The sequence below is a fragment of the Emydura macquarii genome, unplaced genomic scaffold (genome assembly GCF_026122565.2).
Source record: "Emydura macquarii macquarii isolate MOO-44397 ecotype Brisbane River unplaced genomic scaffold, CSIRO-AGI_Emac_v2 contig_1363, whole genome shotgun sequence".
Taxonomy (NCBI): Eukaryota; Metazoa; Chordata; order Testudines; family Chelidae; genus Emydura; species Emydura macquarii.
The window spans coordinates 12,951,609-12,976,986 of record NW_027131500.1 but is presented as its reverse complement, the minus strand read 5'-3'; the positions used below and the strand labels follow the sequence as shown (position 1 = coordinate 12,976,986).

Below are 25,378 nucleotides of genomic sequence, written 5' to 3'. Positions count from 1 at the left end.
AAGGACTGTCATGTTTAGCATTGTCTCTGCTAGCTAGGCCACAATCAGTTGAGACAATATTAAACATGACAGTCCCTGTTTACACTGAGTGTTGAACATCAAATCAGTTACCATGACTCCTCAAGATCATGTTCTAACACAGCTAATTTCCTAGTGAAGACAAGGCATCTGTGATTCAATTGCTCTATCAGTAAAGTTGGGATTCTAATACTTAGGGGTGATCTACATGGCACCACAGTCCAAATTACGGAGGTCTGATCTAAAGGGTACCAACAGTACTAAACTAGGTACCTTTTAGTGTCAACCAGCAGGGTCTACATGGGGCAGTTAGAGCACAACACTTTGGAGCACTCTACAAATCACACCCCTCAAGTCTGGAGTGTGGTGCCATATAGCCAAACTCTTACCTTCCTCCAGAGAGTTTTGTGAGGCTTAATTCTCTGATGTTTATAAAGTCCTTTGAGATCCTTGGAAGGAAAGTACTAAAGAAGGTGGAGTAGTTTTATCTTTTTATCCTTGCTTTATTTGGATTTAAATGTTAATATTTATTTATAGAGAGACACTTCTACTAATTCAATTATGACAAAGAAGACCTTGTACAGTCAGACATTTCTCTAAAGATAGTCATGGTTCATTCTTAGTCTTTAGCCAATAAGGGTCTCTCTCTCTCTCTCTCTCTCTCTCTCTATTAATCATGAGTTAGCAATGAAAATCAAGGTTTAGCACCTTAAATACCTGCTTTAGTGGGAGGGGAGAAAGCAAAATGAAATGTTTTAAAAATAATATGAAATTTTCAGGCAGTAATTCCATTCTTCGTTTTTCTACTTAACTTTATTTGTGAGGGATTAGCAAAATATTGACTTTGTTTAGATAAATGGTTTAGGCATATAGCGGAGTGCCATGGGTGGTCTTTCCTCCTCCAGAACAAAGGACTCGCAGGTGTAGCCCTTTGCAGTCAGCCGTGTTCGTTTATTTACAGTGCCCGTATACAATCCCCACTCTCGCACCAGGACCTTTGGCCCTGAGGCTTTGGGGCTGTTCACCCTCTGGCCAGGCAGCAAACTGAGTAGCAGGGTTCCTGCCCTTCTCCCTGGCCACGCCTCTCCTTGGTGTCTCCCTAACTGGCTTATATATCCTCCCCAATTAGGGAGACAGCTGTTTTCTCTTCCCTCATTAGGCAAGGTTCTACCTTGCTCTAATCAGAGCATTCAGCTGTTGCTTACTCCTTTTGCAGTCTGTGGCCTGGCTGGTCTGTTTTGCCGCAGTCCAGCTAGCTGGGTTGAGGTGGCAGAGGCATTGAGGGGCTTGTCATCCTCTACTCTGCCACAAGGCATATCATTCATATATATAAGTTGCTTATACAATCAGTAAACAAGCAGTGCTGGATTAATCTCCATGATGTATTTGCCAAAGGTGATGAACATGATACCAGATACTAAAGAGGTGATTAGCTAGCTTCTTGAAAATCCTTTCCTTTCAATGAGTCAGTTGATAAAAAGCCTGCTTTTCTGACTACATCTTAACACCAATTTCCAAACTAATTGATGCTATCATTATTGGCACAGCTGAGTGTGAACAGAAGATCCATAGTCCGACCGGAGTCATCACAAGTCCGAACTGGCCAGACAAGTACCCAAGTAGGAAGGAATGCACATGGGAAATCAGTGCCACTCCTGGTCACAGAGTCAAATTAGTAAGTTATTTAAGTTTTTTGGTTTTGTTTTTTATTGTTTTTTTTTTTAACCAAATTTCCTTCTTAGCTGACGAGCTACTTTTTCAGGCTCCTATATGAAAATAAGATTGATCTATGTTTAGTGATCAATTGGCAGCCAAAAAGTATGCCCTCTATGTTAAAGTAGTTAGTAAGAATCCATTGACTTCTAAAATAAAAATCATTATTTTTAAAATAATGAATATTTATTAAAATTTGTTATAAAAATCAACATTTTAAAAGAAAGATTAATACAAAATTTAATCTTCAGTGAAGAATTATTCCAAGAGTGTGAAGTGAGTGTGCTGTAATATTTAGATGACAATTCAAAAAGTCGATTTTTTTTTTAATTTCAAAAATTGGTTTGGAATATTATTTTTTTGTTTGTTTATATATAATTGGTACAGGAACTTGGGAAACTTTCATGTACATAATTCACAGTGATGGTCCAGATCCTCTGTATCAGATTTCTGCATTTTTGTTCTCAACTTTTTTCAGATTTTACCACATTATTGGGGTACAGCACTGAGCTTAAGAGGTGGGATGTCTTTAAGGGCATGTCTACACTGCAGCCTGAGGTTTGATTGCAGCTCATGTAGACATAATCACACTGGCTTTACCCCATTCTAGCATGGCTAACAATAACAGTGAAGATATGGCAGCACATGCTTCAGTGTGGGCTGTACTAGCATATGGGGGTCCTGGGCACATACTCCTGCTGCTAGCCTGCGCTGAAGCCCGTGCCCTTGTGTCTACACTGCTATTTTTAGCTGTGCTAATGCAGGTTGAACTAGTATGGGTATGTCTACCTGTCCTTCAATCATACCTCAGATTCCCTTGTAGACATAGGCTAAACTACCTTTGTGTCCTCCTGATCCTGAGCTGTTCTGGGTGCTGGAGAGGACCCTGGTGAAACACAGCCCTATGGCCTGTTTTAAGTTATGGCAAATTCCCTGGGCTGCCCTATGAGAGTAGCACTGCCCAGAATCTCCTCAGCTCTGCATACTGTGGCCCCATACCCAACATACCTTTCCAACCCTCGGCATGTCCCCTATGTCAAGGCTTGTGAAACGTTACTCAGGAGGCAATCTTCCATCCATCTTCAGCAATATCTATGCCAGGAGAATCCTCCTCAGTCAGTTACAGAACTCTTAGGGCCTCTTTATGCTGCTCTGACCATTTTCCCTGGCATAAAGAAGCCAGAGCAGGGATAAGAATCTCACCTAAATTGAAATGCAGTAATTTTCTCTTAAAACAATCTTTGTCAAACAGGCAGGGGGGAATTGTACCATAACAGTGGGAAACAGCTTTTTCAGAGACAAAGTGGTGTGAAAATAGAACTTGCATAGCGTTCTAAGGCAACACTAACATAATCAATCTACACTAAAGGCCTAATTTCCGGCAGTGGGTAAGCACTTTACTGAGCATAGCAATGCCTCTGTCCCTTTGTCGATCTGGGTCTAAATGCTTAAATCCCACATGCAAAGTGGGGAGGATGCTTGTGTGAATCCTCTGCCCATTCACAGGATTCAGTGGAGTGTTCAAGTTGAGTGGGGAGGGAGGGAGGGTGGGTCTGGGCTGGCTTATTCCCAACAAGTGAACTTCTCCCATATGAACAACTTTTATTTTGTGTATATCTTATCTAGCCACAGGCATAGCCAGATTTTTATAAAAGCACTCTTGAGTGCTCGTAAACTCAGCAGGAGAGCTCATGCATTTGGATTTCCTTGCTGAATTTTAATTTTCTGTCTTTCAGAAGAAAACATTCTTAAATCTTTATCAACTGTTCCTTCTTCATTTGAAATAGAATCTAGAGAAATGTTTTCAAAAGCTCCCCAAAGCCCAGTTTCAAAAGTGAAAGTCAGTGGGAAGTGAGATTTGAACATTAATGAGAGTTGTGTGCCTAACCTGCCTATGAGCTTTTGAGAATTCAGTTAGGCACCTACCTGCATCTTTAGATGCCTAAATACCATTGAAAATCTGGTTCTAAGTACCTAAATCACTTTTGAAAATGGAGCTTAATCCCTAAATCAGTTTAAAAAATGTTGTCCTCCATCCTTGAAAAATCACAGAACATCCTCTCTGTGATTAATCCTTAAGGGTTAACACCCTTTCTGATCTGTACAGTGAAACTCTGTTAATCAAACAAAGCAGGATTCTTTATCTAGAAGGAGATTTTCAAAATGCCTAGTAAAGCAACCACTGAAAGTCAGTTGGAGCTGAGCACCTAACGCTCTTTTGAAAATCCCACCATCAAGTATTGTGGACAAGTATTACACTCATTAGCTGAAACTTTTCACAACTAGAAATTCCAAAATGTACTAAATGTTTATATGGGAAGATAACACGATACATTATTTTATTCACAATCTTGTTTGCTGTTAATCACTTATTTTGTATTTGACCAGTATAGCAATAAGACTAATGCAACACTTCCATTTTATAAATATTTCTTCTTATGCTCCCAAACCAAGTTCAATTTATTTCCTGCTTTTACTGTACCCTAATGAAACAGGAAAGATAAGCTTCTGCACACCAAATGGACCAAGTGAGTCCTGAAGCTGTGCATAATTTTTGCAGTTCAGTGTACCTAATCTTTTCCTGTGAATGCTCTTGGTTTTGATAAATCATTGCAAAGCCTTTCCTGGTAACAGTAAAATGAAGCATTCTGTGTAATCAAGGGCTCTGGGAAAAATGGACATGCACTGTGGAATTTTTAAACTAGATGTCCAGATGAAAAAAATGTTTTTGAAACTATCTACATACTGCAGGGGGAGAGATTTTAAAAGCTAATTTGACACTTCAATTTTGGAAATTAGTCTAAATGAAGCTTAATTTGAGGAACATCCTACCACGTACATAAAGATGATTTTTGAACAAATGCCTGGAAATGTATCTAGATAAAATAGAAAAAAGATTGAGTTAAAGAAAACTGCAATAATTTTGCTCAGCTCAGCCTAGCATCCTAAAAGTTCCCAAGATCAGAATCTCTATTCATCTTGATTTAAATTATGCAAAGAGTATTTAAAGGTTTTTTATTTCAAAATTTTATTCCTGAGCTTAATAATAAAGAAAGCCATATTGCTGAAAAGAAAATTCTGTGTGTCCCTGGAAACATGGGAATGCTATGGATACAATTTTTAGCCAATTTCTAATTTGTTTAATATTTGTTTTAAATTGTTTTAATGTTTGAAATGGTGTAATATATGATGTTTGCTTTTTCTTAAATCCTATAGTTCTGTTTATGATTGTTTCACGATTATTAAAATGGGTTTGAAACTCTTTGCATGCTCTTTGCATAAGGCACTAACTTTATATCGTATGTCAAAATAACGTCTTTTAAGGAAGATAACTTCTGAGCTCATAAATCCTAATTGTAATTCAAACATTTAAAATAATAGATTTCACAGATTATTGATTATAAGAAGTGCTTCTGAACTACTGACCTCTCAGACTGCAGAACTGAATAAAGTACTGTGTGAGTGTCCGTTTAAAAACAAACAAAAAAATTTAAAAATCAAACTCAGGACTATAGACTGCTCATAGACCACGTACAGAATTTCCACTGATATTCATATTGGATTCACTCAATTCTATATTTAATCAACTGTTATAGCATCTCAGTGATTTTTGTTCGTTTATTTGTTCTTAATTAATCAAATATTGTTTGGGGCTCAATGACAACACATACCTGGCCGTATGAAAATAGGGTAGTTGATTGAAATTTAAGAGAGGCAACAGGGATTGCTGCGCACCTGTTTTTATTGAATCTGTGATTTCGTTCATTCATACAAATGCCAACTATTCCCATAAAATGAATCTGTGTCCAGTCCTATCTTTTCACTCTCCAGTTCTTTGTGAGCCAAAACTGTTGTTCTGAGTATTCTTTTCCTTTTTCCAAAACATCACTGTTTTAGCTTTATGCAGTTTCTTGAGGACAGCTGGTAATATAAAGTGCCATCACATTTTATATTGGTTGGCTTCCATCAGGGATTCAGTAGATTAGACTTGCTTTGGTGTACTAGACAGAATGCTCAGTTATGATGTTTGCTCAGAGTTTAACTGTTTGCTTTTGTTCCTTTTAAATATTGCTTCTTAAGTTTTTAGCTTGCTTTGCTGGAAATACACTGAGTACAGTTAGCACATTAACTCCTGGAGTGCCTTTGTGATATTTTATTGTATTAACAAAACATAGCTTGAGAACCATAAAATTGCTAATGAATATTCATTTATTTATTTATTTATTCCACTGAATGAGCTTTCAATTTCATGTTAATGGTGAAAATGTTCAGACACACACAGAAGTATTTCAGCCTCTCAGTGCTTACACATAACTCTCTGTGACCTTTCATCACTAGGCTTCTGGTTCAAATCCAGCCCAGGTCAATAGTGACCAGAAGTTCTATTTCATGGCTCTTTGATGTCCCATTTGAAATAAGTTTGGTGATCTCAGCCAGTTCTGAGTAGACAAGCATCCATGTATCACTGAAATAGCACATTTCTCATTAGTTGGAACTTTAGGTGACAGTCTCAGTGGAGAAGTCAAGGAGGACCTGGAGACTGAACTGTCCGCTGCTCCTGGAAGTAGTCCCCGGATATCAGGGTTCTGACATACTAAAGAAATGGTTCAGAAACTCTCACTGCCCATAAGCTACCTGTTCTGTGGACAAATAAGTTTAAGATTATAAAAAGTTACTTGTGATTTTTGGGTGCCTCGATTTTAGGGTGCCCATCATCAGACGCTTTAAAGGGGCCTGATTTTCAGAGGATGGGGCCAGACTCGGGGAATCAGACACCTTTGAAATATCTTCAGCTGGATACCCTAAAATTTAGGGACCCAAAATCACTAGTCACTTTATAAAATCTTAGACAACAGCACTCCACTCTCCAGGGCACTGGGGAGGGTTGTGAGAGTTTCTAGGAGTTCAGATAAATACTAAGAGAAATGTTGCTGTGTGGAGAAGAAATATACAACAGATCGGAAAGTAAGTAATGCTTGTGACTATTAAAATAACTGCAGCTACTTTCCTCTGTCTTTGAGAATTGGGGACAAGTAAAAGTGAGTTTTGTTGGGGCTTATTTACAAATGCAGTTAAAAACCTTTTTTGCAGTTTTCTTAGACTGATTCCCTGGAGAAACATGATTTTAAATAACTGAGTGCAGCCTTAAATATAACTGATATTGTAGTAATAAAAATTGGTTTATATGGCATATTTTTCAAAGGACCATGCTGTATATGTTTTACTTACAAAGAGTCATCTGGAAAGGTCATTTTCATTGGTTTAAACTGCATTGAAGAAGCAAATCTATAAAAGCACATCATGTCCCACAGATGTTGCAGGGCCCCAGTTATAAAGGGAACTGATAGATTTTCTACTTTCTAGATGGTTTTGGATGTTCTGTGAAATTTGGAATAATCCTGGGAACTAATTGTATGAATTCAGTGGAATGGCTGTGGTATTCCAGATTTGCTCTGTTCTGCCATGGATATTCATTGGACACAAGTGTCCTAATCCCTTTCATGTGACGCGGTGCGCTGCCAACTGTAAAATTCACTGTCTTTATTATTATTCTACTTCCTTAGAGTGAGCATATCATTTAAAGATCCACGCTTATAACAACAACAAAATTACATGTGCTGTCTCAATTCCGTGCAGACTACATGCTGGAAACCTACAAAAAGTACATGTTTAGTATGTATAAGAAATAATGTATATTGGATTATTTCTTAACACGCTATTTTGCTTTCTTTTCAGACCTTTAATGAGTTTGAGATTGAACAGCATCAGGAATGTGCTTATGACCACTTGGAAGTGTTTGATGGAGAAACAGAAAAGTCACCAATTCTAGGACGTTTATGTGGCAATAAGATACCAGATCCTCTTGTTGCTACTGGAAATAAAATGTTCCTCCGGTTTGTTTCTGATGCATCAGTACAAAGAAAAGGCTTCCAAGCTACACACTCTACAGGTCAGGAAATCAGCATGTGATTTACTGATAGTTTCCCCTGTATGTTGCAGATGGAGATATTCAGGATTTTCTCGCTCTCTGAGCAGAATTGTTTAGTAGATAAATCAGTGCTACGAATAAATCTGAACAAATCCTTGAAGGTGGTAGATGAAATCTAAACTAAGAGATGAAAGGAAATATTGTCAGAGAATTGTTCTACAATTAATTCTTTTTTGCCTTCTTATTACTTTTTTTGTTTTGTTTTGGAAGTCTTTTTCTTTTTTAATCTTAATGTTGTTGCTGGACAGTCAATAGAAAATAATCAGTTACTTTGGAAAAAGATGTAGTAAAAGCCAAAAGGAAGACCATCATGAATTCTTTCCTAAGGAAAGACATGATTACTTTTGAAATTCACCAGATTTGGGAAACAGGTTTTCAAGAAATTTGTATTCTTAAAATTGATGCGATAACTGACTGTACTCATAAAAGATTTAACAGCTTTTAATTTCTTATTCAGTGTAGCTATTTTAATATAGTGTGCTATGTACAAAAATAGTCTCTGATTTTTGTCTTCTCCAATTTTAAATAAAACATTGGATTTTTGTGTAAATAGGTAACACTCTTTCTTCTACAGTTAAAGAAGAAATGGCAAGCAAAGGTAAAAATAAACAAAACAAGATTGACAGCCTTGCTAAAAATCAACAAGATTTTAAGACGTTTAGTCTCCTTCAGACTTGGCAGTAACTTTAGTTACTTGATAGAAATTATTATAATTCAAAATATGTTTTTGAAATTCCATTAATCGGTTGCTTAGGACATTTTCCATGTTACAGACATTAATTTTCTGAAGTTGCTTGGCTTACAATGACCCCTGGTGGTGACTCCAAAGATTTTAACCTCCGAGACGTTATTTGTGAAGGGAAGAGGTGCCATTCAAAAATATTAGATAGTAGAACAAAATAATATTTCCCCAATTTCTACAGTAGAAATAATATTTCTTCACTTACCACAGTCAGTTCTTACTCAGGGATTTTTTTGTAAACTGCATACTAAAGCAGGTTATATAAATATGACTTCTAGCATATTGAGGCTTTACTGACACACAAAAATCCCTAATCTTGCGTACAGTATAAGGATGAGTAGTCTATATTTAATCCGTGCAATTTAACATTATTTAGAACATCCCATATAACGTAAAAGTGTGTGTGCAACTATCATGTCATTATAAATTAATATTAAAATTCAAATTAGATTTTTCCCCTTGCATTTTTATAAAGAAATAATCTTTGATATTTTATGATTCATTTCCCTTTTTGGCAGGGCCACCAGGCCTTCAGAACCGGGGCTCTTTCTTGCCCTATGTGTTCAGATGCTGGAAATTGAAAGCCTTGTTTCTCCTGATATTCAGTCTACTTTTCTTTCTTGTTAAAGGGCCTGGTTTGTAAACACTTAGTAGTATAGCCAGTATGTGTTTGCTGGACCAGGCCCTTCCTTATCTCCCTTTGCATCTGCTGCAAGTACACATTTACAACCACACATCACACAAGTACATTTTTAACTCTTAAGAGGGACTGAAAAAAAATCATCATATGCCTTACTTCATCCTTCCCAAATCCTACTAGAATCACCTGTATTACACTTTCTGTCTTCTCTGCCACAATGACCTTTATGATTTTCACAAAATTATATATAAAAGGTTTGAATGGTCCTTACTATAATATACAGTAAATAATTAAAGACCAAAATTATTAGTAAAGATGGGTGTTGTAACACTACTGATTTATATATAGTTTCTTTCCATTTACACTATTGCAGTAGTCATTACATGAAGGAAATTAAAATCTATGCCCCCAGTATTTCTAAGTGTTACAAGTTACATTGCTACAGTTAATTGCTTGCTGGTATTTCCCTTATAAATGTCTATTTGAAGGTATTTATAACTTGCACGTGCTGTGGAAACTTTGTCTGATATCTCAACAGATGTACAGTGTTTTCCTTCGGAATGTTGAAAAACAAAATCTACTTGATTCTTTTTAAGAATGCAGAATAGAAAAAGGTGCTTTTGCTCTCATATGATTCAAAGTTAATTTTTGAAGGAAAATGTTGCACAAAATGTCCATTCAGTTAACTGATAGCATGGCTATGAAGTGTTTAAGGATACAATTTGTATGAAAGACGCTACAGAATAAGGACCTTATCCTGCAACCATTAATTTTAGTGGGAGTTTTGTCTGAATAAGTATCCTTATCGGCATTGCATTAATGAATATATAATCACGGAGTTTTCAAAGTATTTATTATTTTTCCTTCATTTTATTGCTTCCATAAAATAATAATACATAATATTTAATTAAAAAAGGATAGGTTGCCTGGGTGCTCAAGTGGTATCATGGAGTGGTAGTAAAAAGTGCCTAACCCTGTGTGACTGTGTAAGGAGCCATCCCCCTCCCTTCTTGTACTGGACACAATCTACTGACTTTACACACACAGGCACAAGGCCAGGAGTGGTATAGTAACCCCAGAAGGAGCAGTCTGACACTGAGTTCAAAACTCATGCCACTAAACTTTGTATTCCCTTCCAGATTTTATGATCAATCACAGAATCATAGAAATGTAGGCCTGGAAGGGACCTCGAGAGGTCATCTAGTCCAAACCCTTGCTGAGGCAGGACCAGGTAAACCTAGACCATCCCTGAATGGTGTTTGTCCAACTGTCTTTAAAAACCTCCACTGATGGGGATTCCACAGCCTCTCTTGGAAGCCTATTCCAGAGCCCAACTACCCTTTTAGTTAAAAAGTTTGTCCCAATAACTAACAGATGAGCCCACTACTTATTGTGCTACCTTCAGTAGAAATAGAGAACAGCTGGTCACCATCCTCTTTATAGCAGCCCTTAACATATTTGAAGATTGTTATCAGTCCCCTCTCAGTTTTCATTGCTCAACACTAAATAAGCCCAATTGTTTTAACCTTTTCTCATAGGTCAGGTTTTCTTAACATTTTCTCATTTTTGTCACTCTCATCATTTTATTGACTCCTTCCTGAAGTGTGGCACTCAGAATTGAACACAGTACTCTGGGTGAGGCCCCACCGATGTGAAGTAGAACAGGAAAACTACCTCCCATGGCTTATAGACGACACTCCTGTTAACATACCTCAGAATGATATTAGTCTTTTTGTAACTGCATCACATTGCTGACTTGTATTCAATTTATGATTCTCCCGATCCTGTGAAGGGATGCCAAGTTTCCAATCACATTTTTTTATTTTTGTTTGCATTTTTTGTTTTGTTTGCATTTGTCAGATTTTGGAAGTGATGAGTATTTTGGGAGCTGAATATGTCCAATTTTTAAAAACAATTCCAATGGATTTAAAATATGAATTTACTGAGACTATAAATCCATGTCTTTGGCACAAATTCAAAAATCAGTATGTAACCTAAAATTAACATACTCATAATGTAAAATTAATAAAGGGGTATAACCTATTTTGAAGCATGTTTAAAAAGCACGCATCTAGCAGGAAATTAAACATTGTTTTTAAGTGGTTGTGATAATTCCACACTGCGGAACAAACTGTTTAAGCTGCATTAGCCAGCATTAAACACATTTTAAACCAGTTTTAAAACCAGTTTCTCTACCGCAGATTTGACATAATATATATGAGTCATAGGGTAAAGTATTGAAAAGCGCCTAAGTGACTGAACAGTCCCATTGTCCTCAACACCACAGGAATAAAGACAAGATACAAGGAATGTGTTTAACTAGGCTGAAGCTGAGAACTATCCAGCAGTAACTCTTTTGGTGCAGGTCATCCTTCCTTCCATAATCTATCCCACCTTGGGGAGAGCTGCCAGCAGCCCTACACACTGTGAGCCACTGCCATTGTTGGGACCCCATCATCTTCCCTTCTATAAGTGGAGTTGTCCCCTCACTATACCAGACATTAGGGGCCCCAGTTCCATTCTCCATTTTTTTTTTTTTTAGGACAAGCCTTCTTCTAGTCCATTTTCAATTCCAATTTATTAGGAAACTGGACCTCCCAATGAACACGTGCTGAGTCACAACAACATGAATTTTGTAACCCAACCTATCGACTAGTTTCTGGGCTGCTGAGAGGAAGGCAATAAACCCCACACTGTACAGGCCAATTTGGTAAAAAAAGGGGACTAGGCTGATGCCCAGTGAGTCTCAAAAACCTGGTCCTACTCTAATTCCAAGGGTTGGGGATGGAGAATTTGATCAGGTTGCAGAATTATGCCCTGAGCAGAGAGAAGGCTTTATAAGACCTGCCCTTGTCTGCATGGCAGCCAATAGACTTATGCTGCACCCTTGAATCCAGCCAGTCAAGAAGCCCCCTTCTTATCCACAAAGAGACTGAGAGCCTATGGGACAGGAGAAAACAAGAAATGATGTTATCTTTAAAGGAGCCAAGTGTTTTCTTTCCCTTGGTGACCCAAAAAAAGGCCTCCTCATCTCAAAGGCTGACCAGGGTAGGGTCAGCAAAATTTTAAATCAAAAGAATTTACCACATTTATAAAAGGAGTGCACTTCAGACCCTAAATCTCATTGATTTCCAATGAGAGTTGGGCTCCTAAGCATTTCAGTCACTTTTGAAAATGGAACTTAGGCTTTAAGGCACTTAAGAACCTGTATTTCTTAAATTGGTTCTCCTTTTAAAAATGTGGTAAACTCTTTTGTTTTAAAATTTTGCTACTGGTAATATGGAAGGAGCTTTCTTTTAACCTTATAGAAACAATAGCATATATGGGGAAAGTACAGTTGATTAAAAGTATTCTTTTTTACAGCTGTTCTGTGTCTTAAATAGCTAAACCCTCTTATTCTAGTCAAAAGCAGAAATGTAACTGAATTCACAAAAAAATGAAGTAGCCAGTAAATTAGACTAAACAGTAAACTGAACCCAGGTGAGGAGTCTTATCTGAATCTTTAATGATGCACTGTTGTGAACTGGAAAAAATGCACAAAAGTACACATGTATGAAACCTCATGAAGGTGTCCTGTGAATTGGCTATGTGTAGATTTTTGTTTTTGTCAGAAAATAGTATGTGCTTGTCAAGAAGAATTTAAAATCCTATGTTGAACTATAAATCAAGTTTAATAGAATCATTGAACTTACAAATTATATAATTCCTGGTTTGGTTCCCTTGATTCTTTTTAATAGACATATTTTCATGAAGACTATAAAAGTACAGTTTTTAAGCATCCATGTGTTCCTATTATTAATTCCTATCTGAATTCAGAATCCTTAGCATAACACATCACAATTGGTGGCTATTAGAGTTAGGCCTGAGACACAGAGTTCATGTCCAGTTCGTCTCTCCTCTAAAGCTCAGATGTATTTGGATTCTGGGATTTCTTTAGCTCTACATAAAATATAATGCTGCTGCTCAGCATCCTAACATAAACTGATTTTGTCATAAACAGAGGATTGTGGGCTGTTGAGAAACAAGAAGCAGATGAACCATCAGAAATAAATGATCTGTTTTTACTGAAATCTCTTTAGGTGTTAAAATGAAAAGAACCCAGCTGAAAATCCCCTAGAAATCTAATAAATAACGCAAAGGTTTTTTTTTCCAAGATATAGTTTTACAGGTGTTCTTAGCTGATTTTAAATAGTGCCGTTCACTGATGTTCTATAGAATGCTACATGCAATGGAAATGTATAACAAAGTACAAATATGTATTCATTAAAACTAGTTAACATAGTTAGAACAGAAGAAGCAAACAGCTACATTTTGATTTTGAATGTACAGTAATAGTTGCTTCTGTCAAGCAAACTGGTTGTAGCCCAGTTTGAGTCTTACACTTTACTTCAAGATAAAGAATGTTAACATTATTTAAAATAGTTTTTTACAAAGTATAAGAAGAAGAACTTTTTTGACGAGATACATCTAAGTGAATCTGTAAAGCAACATGCATCTTAACTCATATAATTAGAAATTTAGCCCATATAATTAACCCATATAAACAGAGATATATTATGAAAATAGTGACATACAGTATGTAATGCCCCACTATAAAGCTTGATTTGACTGCCCTTATATGCATTTAAAATGTATATTTTGAAGTATATCACAGTTCAGCTAAATTCTCTTTGTTGTTGAAAATGACTTGTCACGTGAAATCATGTATCTAAGACCATAAAAAGAGGAAAGGAATGAATTCTGCAGCATTTTATTACAATTACATTTTTTGGGGTGCTCTCATTTTAGTTCTTCTCTGCACATTCAGTTCCACATTTGGGCCTTGGCAGGTCACAAGGGTTTTCTTGCTCACTCTTAGTGCCTTACTAGGCAAGTAGTTCCATTGAAGTTGTAAGTTAATACTCAGGGACAGTAAACAGAATCTGGGTCCATCTTATTTTTTAAAAAACACCCTTATTCACCCTGCAAGTAGTAGCACTTCACTTTGCAAGTAGTCCCATTGATTTCTATAGATCTATTTTATGAAATAAGGGACTACTCATCATGAGCAAGGCTAGCCTTACAGGAAAAGAGAATGATCAGCTGTGCTGAAGAAAGTTTTTCCTTATTCCTCATTTGTTTTCTTCATGCAGAGTGTGGTGGTCGACTGAAAGCTGAGACAAAGCCCAGAGATCTGTACTCTCATGCTCAGTTTGGTGATAACAACTATCCGGTTCAGGAGGATTGTGAGTGGTTGTTAGTGTCAGAACGTGGCTACCGAGTAGAATTAACATTTCAGACGTTTGAGGTGGAAGAAGAGGCAGAGTGTGGTTATGACTATGTTGAACTCTTTGATGGCCATGATACAGCAGGTGTAAGGCTTGGTCGATTTTGTGGATCAGGGGTAAGTAACCAGTAACTGAAACTTATCTTTATACACAAAAAAGCTTAAAAACAAAAACAAACCCAAACAAACAAAAAATCCTTACAGGGTCACTATCAGGTAGTTTTCTCCAAACTGTAAGTTTTGTCAAAAATAAATAAAATCTTTCACCAAAACCTAGGAACAATACACCTTTTTTTTATGATTTTAAAAAAATATTTCATTGAAATATTTTCAGCCAATAAGTATTCTGTGGTCTTTGTAGCTAGAGTATTGCATTATTATGCTAGTGCTTATGAAGCAGAAAGTAAAAGTGTTTGTTCTGTTCTATATAGGTTTTAATTTTTTTTTTTTACCACCCTCATCACTTTAGTATCTGGGCCCTTTCTAGCAGTGCATTAAATGATGTGACTAACATCTGTCACATAGTTTGTTCTCTTGTTCGCTCCACAAGGAGGGAAGTGCCTGCAGTGGAATATCTTGTTTACATTAGTTCTTTAAAAAATATGTAACTGACTAGTCTATTTTCATTGTATAAAGTGAGGGAAAATATTGGCCTAGAGTGAGAGAATAATTTTAGCCCAAGTAAGAGGCTCTGCATAGCTGTGCCACTGTGCCATCCAAGGAGAATCTCTGAAAAGGAATTGTGACTCTAGGGGAAAGATAGCTTACTGCCACCCTGAAAAGGGTGTCTTTTACTTCTTCCTTTGCATTGGCCTACCTCAGGTGGCCCAGTGTGTTGAGGAAAGAGAAGTCAGGGCTCCATCCACTTGCTGGCAGGGGAGGAAGGTGAGTATCTGATGTACAGCTCTTGCTTCTTGCTGTCTGTCTCTCTCACTGAGCGTAGACTCAAGATTTTACAAGGTCCTACATGAGGTGGCAAGGAGCATTTATTCCCCTGCATGGTCATGTTGGGACCAAGAACAGTCTATCCCTAAGAAATATGAGGATTTAGATGGCTCACTTCAGGCTGACTTGCTCTGAACAGAGCCACATCAACCCCTTTTAAAGTATATTAGGCTTGAGAGAAAGGAAAGGAGGGAATGATAGAACCTTAACTAGCCCTCAGAACAACAAAAATACCACTATGGACCCAATTCTGACATTCAACACTGAGTAGCACCTCAGTACCTTTGCCTGCAGACCCAAAATATAAGTAAAGGTGACAGAACTGAGCCCCATTCCACCCCCTGGGTGACATACCCTCCGGATGACACAATTCCTAGTTTTATGACGTGGGTGAATGCTCTGACTATTTTGGCTTTCTCTAAAGCAATTCACTCATCCTTCCTTGCTATCACCCACTATAAAGATGATATTGTCTGATCCATCTGATGAGTTATGCATCATGCTGTAGCATAAAAACTCCACATCTGATCAAGTGGAGGCATTTTGTAGATTATTAGCCATCATTTGTATAACTGACCTGTCAGTACAGGGAACAGCACAAGCTATGATAATCGAAAACCTTTCAATATTTTTAAAATAGCACTCTCCGGATTTTACATTTAGCTTCTATTAAACTGACTTTAAGAAAAAAAAATAGCCTAGACTTATTGGCCTAGCTTCAAACCTTTTATGCAGGTTTCGGAGGACTGTATTTCTTCTCTCTGACTACCAATACACCCATAGCTCACTCGCAATGCTCCTATAGATGACAGAATCCGTCCTAATCTATGACCCTCTTGTAGGTCCCATCCTTCTGCTCACTCTGTCCCTATTGTCTGCAGTTACAGTTATACATATGTTGCTGATCTCGTTGCTAGCATCACTATCAATAAATACAAATCTTGCACAGTCAAGAACACTGTATGCACTCTGTGCAGGGCAAAATGTGAATTCAGTATAAGCCAGAACTGCTGTGCCAAGCAATGGGATCATCAAAAAAAGGGGTGGTCATGAGTGGGAGAGAAGCTAATAATGATAAGTAGGAGCCATTGTGGAGATGGAAAGAGTAGAAATCTAAAAGTTTGGATCCACTCCAAACAAGCATCTTAACTGCAATGAATATGTTAAACTTTTAAAATTTACCTATGACTAGTTTTCTTGAGGGCAGCTGTACTAGTTTGTCATGTCTACATTACAAAATTTAGTTGCCATCTGGCTTTTCTAGACTTTACTATATTAGAAGGAAATTTTATCAGGTCATCCAAATTGGACCATATTCTGCTTTCCATTATGGCACCATAATTCCAGATTATCCCCACTTTTTTTAAGAGAAATTACTCTGGATTTATACCAGTGCAGTGAAAAGCAGAATTTAGCTCACTGTGTTTTGGAGCATTGCATTGGTATAATCCTATTATGTAGGTTAGTCTATCCATAGGAGACTTCAGAGAGACCCAATCAAGTTAAGTGAATGGGAAACATGATTGCAGATAAAATTGAATACTGATAAATATAAAGTAATAACACTGGAGGGTAAAAGATGAACTACTAATACCCTTTGAGCATTCTATATTACAATATCAACTTAGCAAAAAGTAACTGGACATCATTGTGGACAGCTCAATGAAAGCCACTGATCACTGTGCAACTGCAGTGAGAAAAGCAACTAAAATTTTATGCTGCCATAAGAATGGGGTAGAGAATAATATGGAAAATTACATACCACCATTATATAAATCAATGGTTATCCTGCATCTGGAATACTGTATGCAGTACAGGTCATCCCATAGGAGATACAGCAGAAATAGAGGGAGTCCAGGAAAGGGTGACAAGAATGATTTGGGGTATGGAAAAACTTTCACATGGAAAGTAAAGGAGAAGATTGGGATTGTTTACCTTTAGAAAGGAGATGAATAAAAGGAGACATGATAAAAGTACATAAAATAATCAGTGGCATAGACAAGATAGATTGTGAGCTTCAGTTCTCTCTGCCTCGTAATACTAAATCAAGGGCACATTCAATAAAATGGAAAGGTGGCAAATTCGAAACTGATCAAGGAAATACTTTTTTACACAACACATAACTAAGCTGTGGAAGTCATTGCCACATGATGTCATTTATGTCAGGAAGTTAAGATTCAAAGAGGGACTGGCCGGCTAACAAGAATATCCAGTTATAATAATTAATGATAAAAAAGGTTAAAACCTCATGCTTTGGGGTTATCCAATTGGGGTTTAGGATGAAGCTTCCTTGGAGTTGAGATTATCTGACACCTGCCTACTGTGGGATTTCTTCCACCTTTCTCTAAAGCATCTGGTTCTGACCACTGTCAGAGACAGGCTACTGAACAAGATAGACCATGGATCTCCTCCAGTATGACAATTTGTATGTTCATATTACATTTTTCACTATAATGTTCTGGAAAAATGCTGTGTGAGTCTTTGAAATTTTTTACCCGATTGTTTTACAATGTTAGACTATAAGACCTAGCGCAAAGTATTCTATCCCATGTGGGTGGCGGTATTAGACTCAGTGGTATTAAATAATACTGCTTATAGAAGAATGAAAAAAATCTGTAAGAAAAATCTTAACTGAAAGAGAACTAATAAACTCAAAGGTTAAAAAAAAAACCACCTTTATTTATGTACTTATTTATTTTAGCCACCAGAAGAAATGTATTCAGCTGGGGATGCTGTTTTACTCCATTTTCATACTGATGATACAATCAACAAGAAAGGATTTCATATACGATACAAAAGTATAAAATATCAAGATAGCGTTCACACCAAAAAATAACGCAACAGCCTCTATGTCAGAAAGTAAGTAAGAAAGAGAGCGTGCGAAGGAGAGGAAGGAAGCTGTATTTTTTTACTGACGTTATTAGCACAAATGTTTTATATAATGGGTTGAGTTGGAAGCAAAACCTATATGACCAGAAACATTTCAGTTCACAAAGAAACTTTTACCTACCCCAATGGAATGGACATAATGACGTCATTTAGGCTCCATACTTGACTGTCTCTGCAAAGCTGGTGAAAGGGCATTGCATGCTTCCAGGGAAACTATAAAAGCTTTTGTTTCCAGCCTGATGTTTGCCACAGATGCTTGCAGATTCAATCAGTTACATTCAGTGGAAGTGACCTTGCAGACTGTTCTTCTTTCTGAAAATTGGCTGGTCCAGGAGAAAAAATGCTTTTTCAAGTCACACACTCAGAAAGCTGTCCTTATATCGTATTGAAATTGCTTTGGCTTTGTACCTAGGATACAATGCATGAAAAGATCATATAAGGAGATATGGAATGGGAAAGTCTTCTGAGGTTGTTCTGTACTTTTTTAGGGATTCATCTGTCCTATTAGTTTATTAATATTTTGAAACTGGAAAATCACATCTCCTGAAAAGTAATTGATTTCATTTTACCAGCATATTGAAAAGTCTGAAACTTTTTATTCATCGCCATTATTAGTACACTCAGAATTTGGATAGTAAGCAACTGAAAATGTCCAGTCTATCGGTTAAGTAAGCTATATCTGATGATGTGCTCTTCTTTTGCACTGAGCCCTATAAAAGACTGAGTTAATGTTTTACAGACCTGTTGTAAATCAAAATCTTTGTCCACTGGGAAACAGAAATAATCATGAATAGAATCATCTGAAATTCCAATTACTGATTTAATTTTCAGTAGTAAAATCATAACTGCTGCTAACCTGTATTTCTTTGGAACATTTTGTGAATGAGCTAATTATGCATTTTAACTAATCAAAAACAAAGCTGAAAATAGTATCCAAAAAAAAAGTTTCCCAACCCATTGAAATAACAGTATAATTTGTTTTCTGGACATAAGAATTTCTGTAATGGCAAAAAACAAACAGGATTTGTTGTTGAAGGAGAATTTCTATGGTGCTATTCCATGAACATTAAACACAAAATGAAGACGTTTTAGACCTCTGAGCCAACAACCTGCAGATCATGAATGTCTCACTATGCCTGGCTGCATCTGAAGAATAAAGACTTATTACGCGTATGACGAGATCACTGCAATGGCAGCACTAGTCCTGTGGAACAACTACTACTATTGCCTTAGAATTCTTCACATGATCAAACAGATCTTCCTGTAGATACATTCAATTTGATAAATAATTTGACAACTTGAACATTTAATGTATGTCAACAAAAAGTTCTTCAAGCAAAAACTCATCTGCTGTAAATACAGTGACCTGCTTTTGATGTAGAAATATGTTACTTTTAGAACGAACTATTCTATGTGCTTTAGGCTGTACATGGCTTTAGTCATGATGTATATGCATTATGTAAGTATGTATGACTGAGTGCTGCAGGAAGGTGAGAGGTTTTGTATGGATGAACAGTTAAATTGTGCCAAGTTCTACCAGAACCCTGTTTGACTGTAGCAACTTTTCTTTAAAGGTTTCATAGACAGGTAGGAGGGATTTCTAGTCAGCAAGAACAGAGTTAAAATGAAATGTTATGTTTCACTTACAAGAAATATTATTTTGATATCCTTTGATGTAGGTTGCTACCCAGATTAGCTTAGTTTCTGTTACCTTACCATGAACATTCACTGGCACTAATAAATCTGGTGTTTTTGGTTTTTTTGGTTTTTTTTTTTTTTATAAAAATAAAAACTAAACAGATGTGTAGGCGTCCTTGGCTGTTTTAACCACGGATTTATGTTGCTCTACCTCCCTTTTCTCTTCCAGAAATCTCTCACAAGTGAAGTCCAAAGAATGAATCATTTTTATTCCTCCTTTGGATATAATTGTACTTCTCTAATATTTCATTGCTTTACTTTTCTATGGATTGTTTTTCAGGGTGCATTCACAAGAAAAAGTGAACAGCATAAACCGGCTGAGTGGAGCAGAGTTGCTCCAAAACCTTTTCCTACAAACTCCCTTCATAAAACTTAATGTAGCAGAAAACTGTGCTTTAACTTTGATGCACAATATACTGTTATAGTTTGTTCTATTCTGGAATTATTCAAGAAAACATTTTATTAAAATAACTTATTTAAAGAGGTAGAGAAAGGGTTTGAGGAGGGGGTAAAGAATAGGGTTTCTGGGCTTTTTTCACACCACATCATTCTATGTCATCTTTTTTCCTCCTCTAACTTTTGCCCTCTGGTCTCATCTTAGTATTTTCTTACTAACTTCTGCCTAGTGCAACTTGAACAACATTTGCCCTAACCACACAGGAGAATTTCAATTGTTTCTCCTCCACTAACATAGTACACATTTTCCCACTCAGTGAAGTTTCTTCTGACCACAGGATTTGGGCCAAGATGATGATGATGATTTGGTAGGATCATCCTCCAGATTTATGTATGGAGGGTCCTTCACGCATGAATCTCCACTTTCTATGCATAAGTGGGCAGTTGGGGTGGTCAGTCACCTCCAGTCTGTGGAAGAAAGCATAGACTGGGCAAGTTGAGGAGGTAAGTGAGCAAACTGAGATAGGTACATTCGGAAAGCTTCAATATGCAAGGGCTGAGGCACAGTCCCAGAGCAGCCACAGGATCTATGTTTCCACATATCTCATAGCCCCACCACTGTGCATATTTGGCATAGAGGGTCTGACATTGTTATTCCAACTCCCATCCTTCCTGATATTGAGTTAGGGGAGTACACTTCACTTCCCTATCCCCTCCTCACCCTTCATACATGGAGCTCGAACACTTAGGCTTTGTGCCTAGATGCTGTCCTACCATTGCCTGTAGAAAAACTGTAATTGGTCCAGTTAACACCATGTCCAAATAAGCAGAAGGGAGTATATCTCTTGGAGATTTTCACCTCTTATTTTATATATATATTATTATTATTTATTACAAAAACAGTGGCAATTGAATTCAACATATTTTGTTACATCAGTCCTAAAGATGTCACAGAAACTAACAAAACTGAGATAAGTCTGAGGTAAGGCAGTTATTCTGTCAGATCTTTAACATTACTATAACTTTGGTTTTGTATTTTAAAAAGTTTACATTTTTATAAGAAATAATTATAATGACAGAGTGCAAACTTTGTCAAACTGGAGAGCTACACTGGCAATTTGCCCAGAGAGCAAGGGCCATACCTTACCTTTATAAAATGGAGGAGATTGCTGATGACCTCATAAAATAAATGCAGTGTTAATCTTTGAACTAAATGATTTCTGCTCAGCTCAAGATGAAACATTATATATTAGTCCAGTAGTCCCTGAGCCACACGTTCTCATAATTTGAGTGTGGACAGTTTGGGAGTGGCCAACCGGCACTTCTGTTCTTGTTGTTGTTTATTTTTTTGTTGTGGTAGAATTTATGGATCCCAAATTGGGGGTAGGATGCCACTGTACTAGGCACTGTACAAACAAGGAGCATAGCCCCTGCCCTGGAGAACTCACAATCTAAGATATAGACAATACTTAGCAAATGTCCACTGCACTCAATGGTAACTGTCCTATTGACTTCAGTAAGCATTGGATCAAGCCCTTATGAATAAGGGTGGGAGAGTAAGTTAATGGAGACATGTGATTGCATAAGTTAGTAATTGGCTAAACTAAAGAGTCAAGCTCTGTTTTTCATTTAAATGTTTGTAAAATTAATTAGATATAAACACGAAGAGTTCAAACTGAGCATAAAAATGGTAGCAGTGACAAGAGCAAAAAAACCCAAATAGATTAAAAATATAATTGCACTAGAATGAAGAGATACATAGTCAGTTTATAGAAAGAAAGAGCTCTCAATGGGGTAAGTTCTGCCCTCTGTTTACCCTGGCAATGTCATTGGATTTTATCAAAGCCAGTGGGGCTGCACAGATGCAATGAAGAATGGAATTTGACTGAATTACATTAGAAGTATTTTATTTCACAGGGGCTGATTGAAGGCATGTACTGTTTAAAATGAACACTCTTGTGTAATAGATGTGCTAATCCTCCAATTAATCTTTCATATGCATTAACATGCTTTGTACTATATTCTATCTATGCTAAAGAAGGCTTATGTAATTAGCTAGATGTGTAGGTTAGTCACTATTCTTTCATCCCTGAGACTACATTTGAACTTTAGACAACATAAAAATGATCTGTTTGGAAGTCAATGAATTATATGGTGGCCTAAGTTCTTGACAACTCAACCCACGTGCAGAAGAAAAAGAAAAGAAAAAGGCTTATCCTGAGTAACCTTCTACTTGCTAGCATAATTAATGCCAAAATGTGATTCTTCAGTCTTTTCCCCTTAGAAATCTCAGTTTTAGCTGATCGGGGCAAATAGATAGAGAGAGAGAGTTGAAATAGCATGAATGTTCTTATATATGTTGTACTTAAGATAATCAAAGTCAGTAACCATATCAAAGACGGAAATTAGGTTAGTTTGGCATGATTTGTTCTTGAGAAACCCACATTGGCCATTACTTATCATCTTCTTAACTTCTAGATGCTTACAAATTGATTGTGTAATTGTGTTCCAGTACCTTTCCAGGTATTCAAGTTAGGCTGACTGCTCTATAATTCCCGTGTCCTTTTTGTGCCCCCTTTTAAAGATGCTTAAACTATGTTTGCTCTTTTTCAGTCCCCAGTCATCCTCCATGAGTTCTCAAAGATCATCTCTTATGGATCCAAGATTGCTTCAGCTTGGTTCTTACTTACTGTAGGATGAACATGGCCCTGCGCAAATGAGTACATCTAACATATCTAAATATTCTTTAACCTATCTATCTCTATCTAAATATTCTTTAACCTATAACCTTCCCTATTCTGCCTTATGTACCTTACCCTTTGTTGTTAATATTAATTGTGTTCAGCCTTTAGTCAATGAAGACTGAAGCAAAATGGGCATTAAATACCTCACTCTTCTTTGTGTCATTTATTAACCTATTAGTATACTAAATAATGATAATTGGAACAGTTTGGATTTACAGGGCTCAATCCTGCACCTGATGAATAGAATGAGAAAAATTCCATTTACCTCAGTGGTTCAGGATTAGATCCATACAGCACTTTCATTCTTGATGCTACATGTGCTTTATAAATTAATGAATTTAGCTTCAGAAGATCCCCATAAGGTCGGTAAGTATTATTTGCCCCATTTCACAAATGAGAAAACAGAGGCATAGGGAGGTGAAGTCAATGGGATACCCAGCACCTCTGGAAATCAGGGTTGCTTAGGTGTCTCAATTTGGAGGTCCAAAACCAGAGGCGCTCAAAATTAAACTTTCGGATAAATTTGGCTCTTAGTCACTTGCTCAAGGCCACATAGTACATTTGAAGTAGAGCTATGAATAGAATTCCCGAGTCTCTACCTTAATCGTAAGACCATGTTGAGCGCTTTAGGAAAAATTCTGACTTCCTTTAGTAAAGATCCAACTTGTTTGCATAGGGTATTTTAAATAGAACACAGAGCAGCTTTCCAGATTTCAACCATCTTAATACTGAGAATACCTCCCCAATCCCCCCTGCCCCCAGCACAAATCCAGTATGTGCATATACAGCAAGTGGTTGCAAGTCACCACAGCAACACAGGATTAAGTAAGAGGCTAAACTTGAAAAGCAGCGTGATTTTCAATAACAATCAAGTCACTTCAGGCCAAGAACGTTGCAGTGTAATGTGCCTACCTTGAAAAAGTGAAACATTTCCCAACCAAAAGAAAAAAATTGTTAGCATGCTAACCTTGATTTATAAATTTTCCTAACATGTTGAATGCTTGTGACAACTGTGCTGGGTTGCTGCTTTAAATCACCCTCATTTTCAGTGCTGTGGATGTGTGGGGACTCTGCTAGGAGTGGATCTGTGTGCTGGTGAGAGGAACGGGTAGTGGAGGCAGGCCTTTTTCTTCAGTCTTAGATTCTGTCAGTAGGCTGCCTCAGAGTACAGATGGCTGTACTCTGGCTTAGAGGGTGGGACTTTAAGGGGAACATGGTGCTGATAGAGTGTTGCTGTACTATCAGAGCACTATTTCACCCTGAGATTTCCTTTGGACTTGTAGTCATGGGTCTAACTTTCAAATGTGGAGGCTTAAAAAGAATGTCCAAATCATGCATTTGATTGGTCAGATTGATGCCGAGGCACATAAAATGGTCATTAATATGACTCACTGCTAATATGAGCCCACAAAAAATAGGTCTATCTGTACAGCTAAAAGACCATTTTGAGAATGTAAAGAGGACCTGTACATTGGGGAAATTTAATGAGTACATAGTTAGCTCAGTGTGTGGTAACATAGCTTCACAATACCTATTAATGATTGGAGGTTGGTGACTCCCAGTCACTGAAAATTTATCCCTTAAAGTTTCCACATTCTTAAGTACATATTTGTATATTTATCTATAAAAGCATAGAAAAACTTGTGGAGAAATTGCAGCCCTTATTTTATTCTTGAAGAAAAGAGCCATCCATTCACTGCCCCCACATTTGTCCATCCTTCTGCTCCAGTTCATCAGTTACTGGAACTCTTATCCCCAGTGGTACAGATATTGCCAAAGTTCTGTTACTAAACAACAATAGATGAGGTGCTGCATCAAATGCTGCCCATTAATAACGTGTTAGAGATCAAATTACTCAGTATAAGGTTACTTTTATTCTTTTCTGTTCAATGTTTATCACACATTCAATTTACACTTCTTAATTATCAGTGCATTCTTCTAAAAATTGCAAGATCTGCCTGCCACCCAGTCTTTTAACTTATTTTTAATTCTGTGTTTAGTTAACTATCCCCTTCACCACCACCCACACACATGCAGTTTCTTCATTTTGCTGTCACTGGGAATATAGGTGCATCCTGCACTTGGATATCTCAGAATTGCCAGAAGAATGAAAGTCTGAATTTTGAGAAAAGATGTACGGATGACCCTATTTCATTAATTTCTTGGGCTAGTTAGGATGTAAGCTCTCTGAGTAGGGGCCATCTCTTGCTCTGATGATGTACCACACCAAGCACAATGAGGTTAAACTGGAAGCTCTGACTGAGAATTTACAGTGATTAAAAACTAAGAAAAGATTTCAAGATGTTAGACAAATCAATAAAATCTTGATTTCAAAAAA

The 25,378-nt window shown here is 37.1% G+C and overlaps 1 protein-coding gene across 2 annotated transcripts in view; it reads left to right on the top strand.

Annotated features, from left to right (window-relative positions):
- Positions 1-23,163, top strand: part of TLL1 (tolloid like 1) — a 191,706-nt gene extending 168,543 nt beyond the window's left edge. Inside the window, exons 19-23 of one of the 2 annotated variants that reach the window (XM_067551980.1) lie at positions 1,566-1,693; positions 7,468-7,681; positions 14,235-14,485; positions 18,015-18,172; positions 22,910-23,163. In XM_067551980.1, coding sequence (XP_067408081.1) covers positions 1,566-1,693; positions 7,468-7,681; positions 14,235-14,485; positions 18,015-18,149 — 728 coding nt within the window. In that variant the 3' untranslated portion in view covers positions 18,150-18,172; positions 22,910-23,163. Of the gene's footprint in view, positions 1-1,565; positions 1,694-7,467; positions 7,682-14,234; positions 14,486-18,014; positions 20,005-22,909 lie in introns of those variants that run through there. The other variant, XM_067551979.1, reaches the window with a different exon arrangement.
- The last annotated feature ends 2,215 nt before the right edge of the window (positions 23,164-25,378 follow it).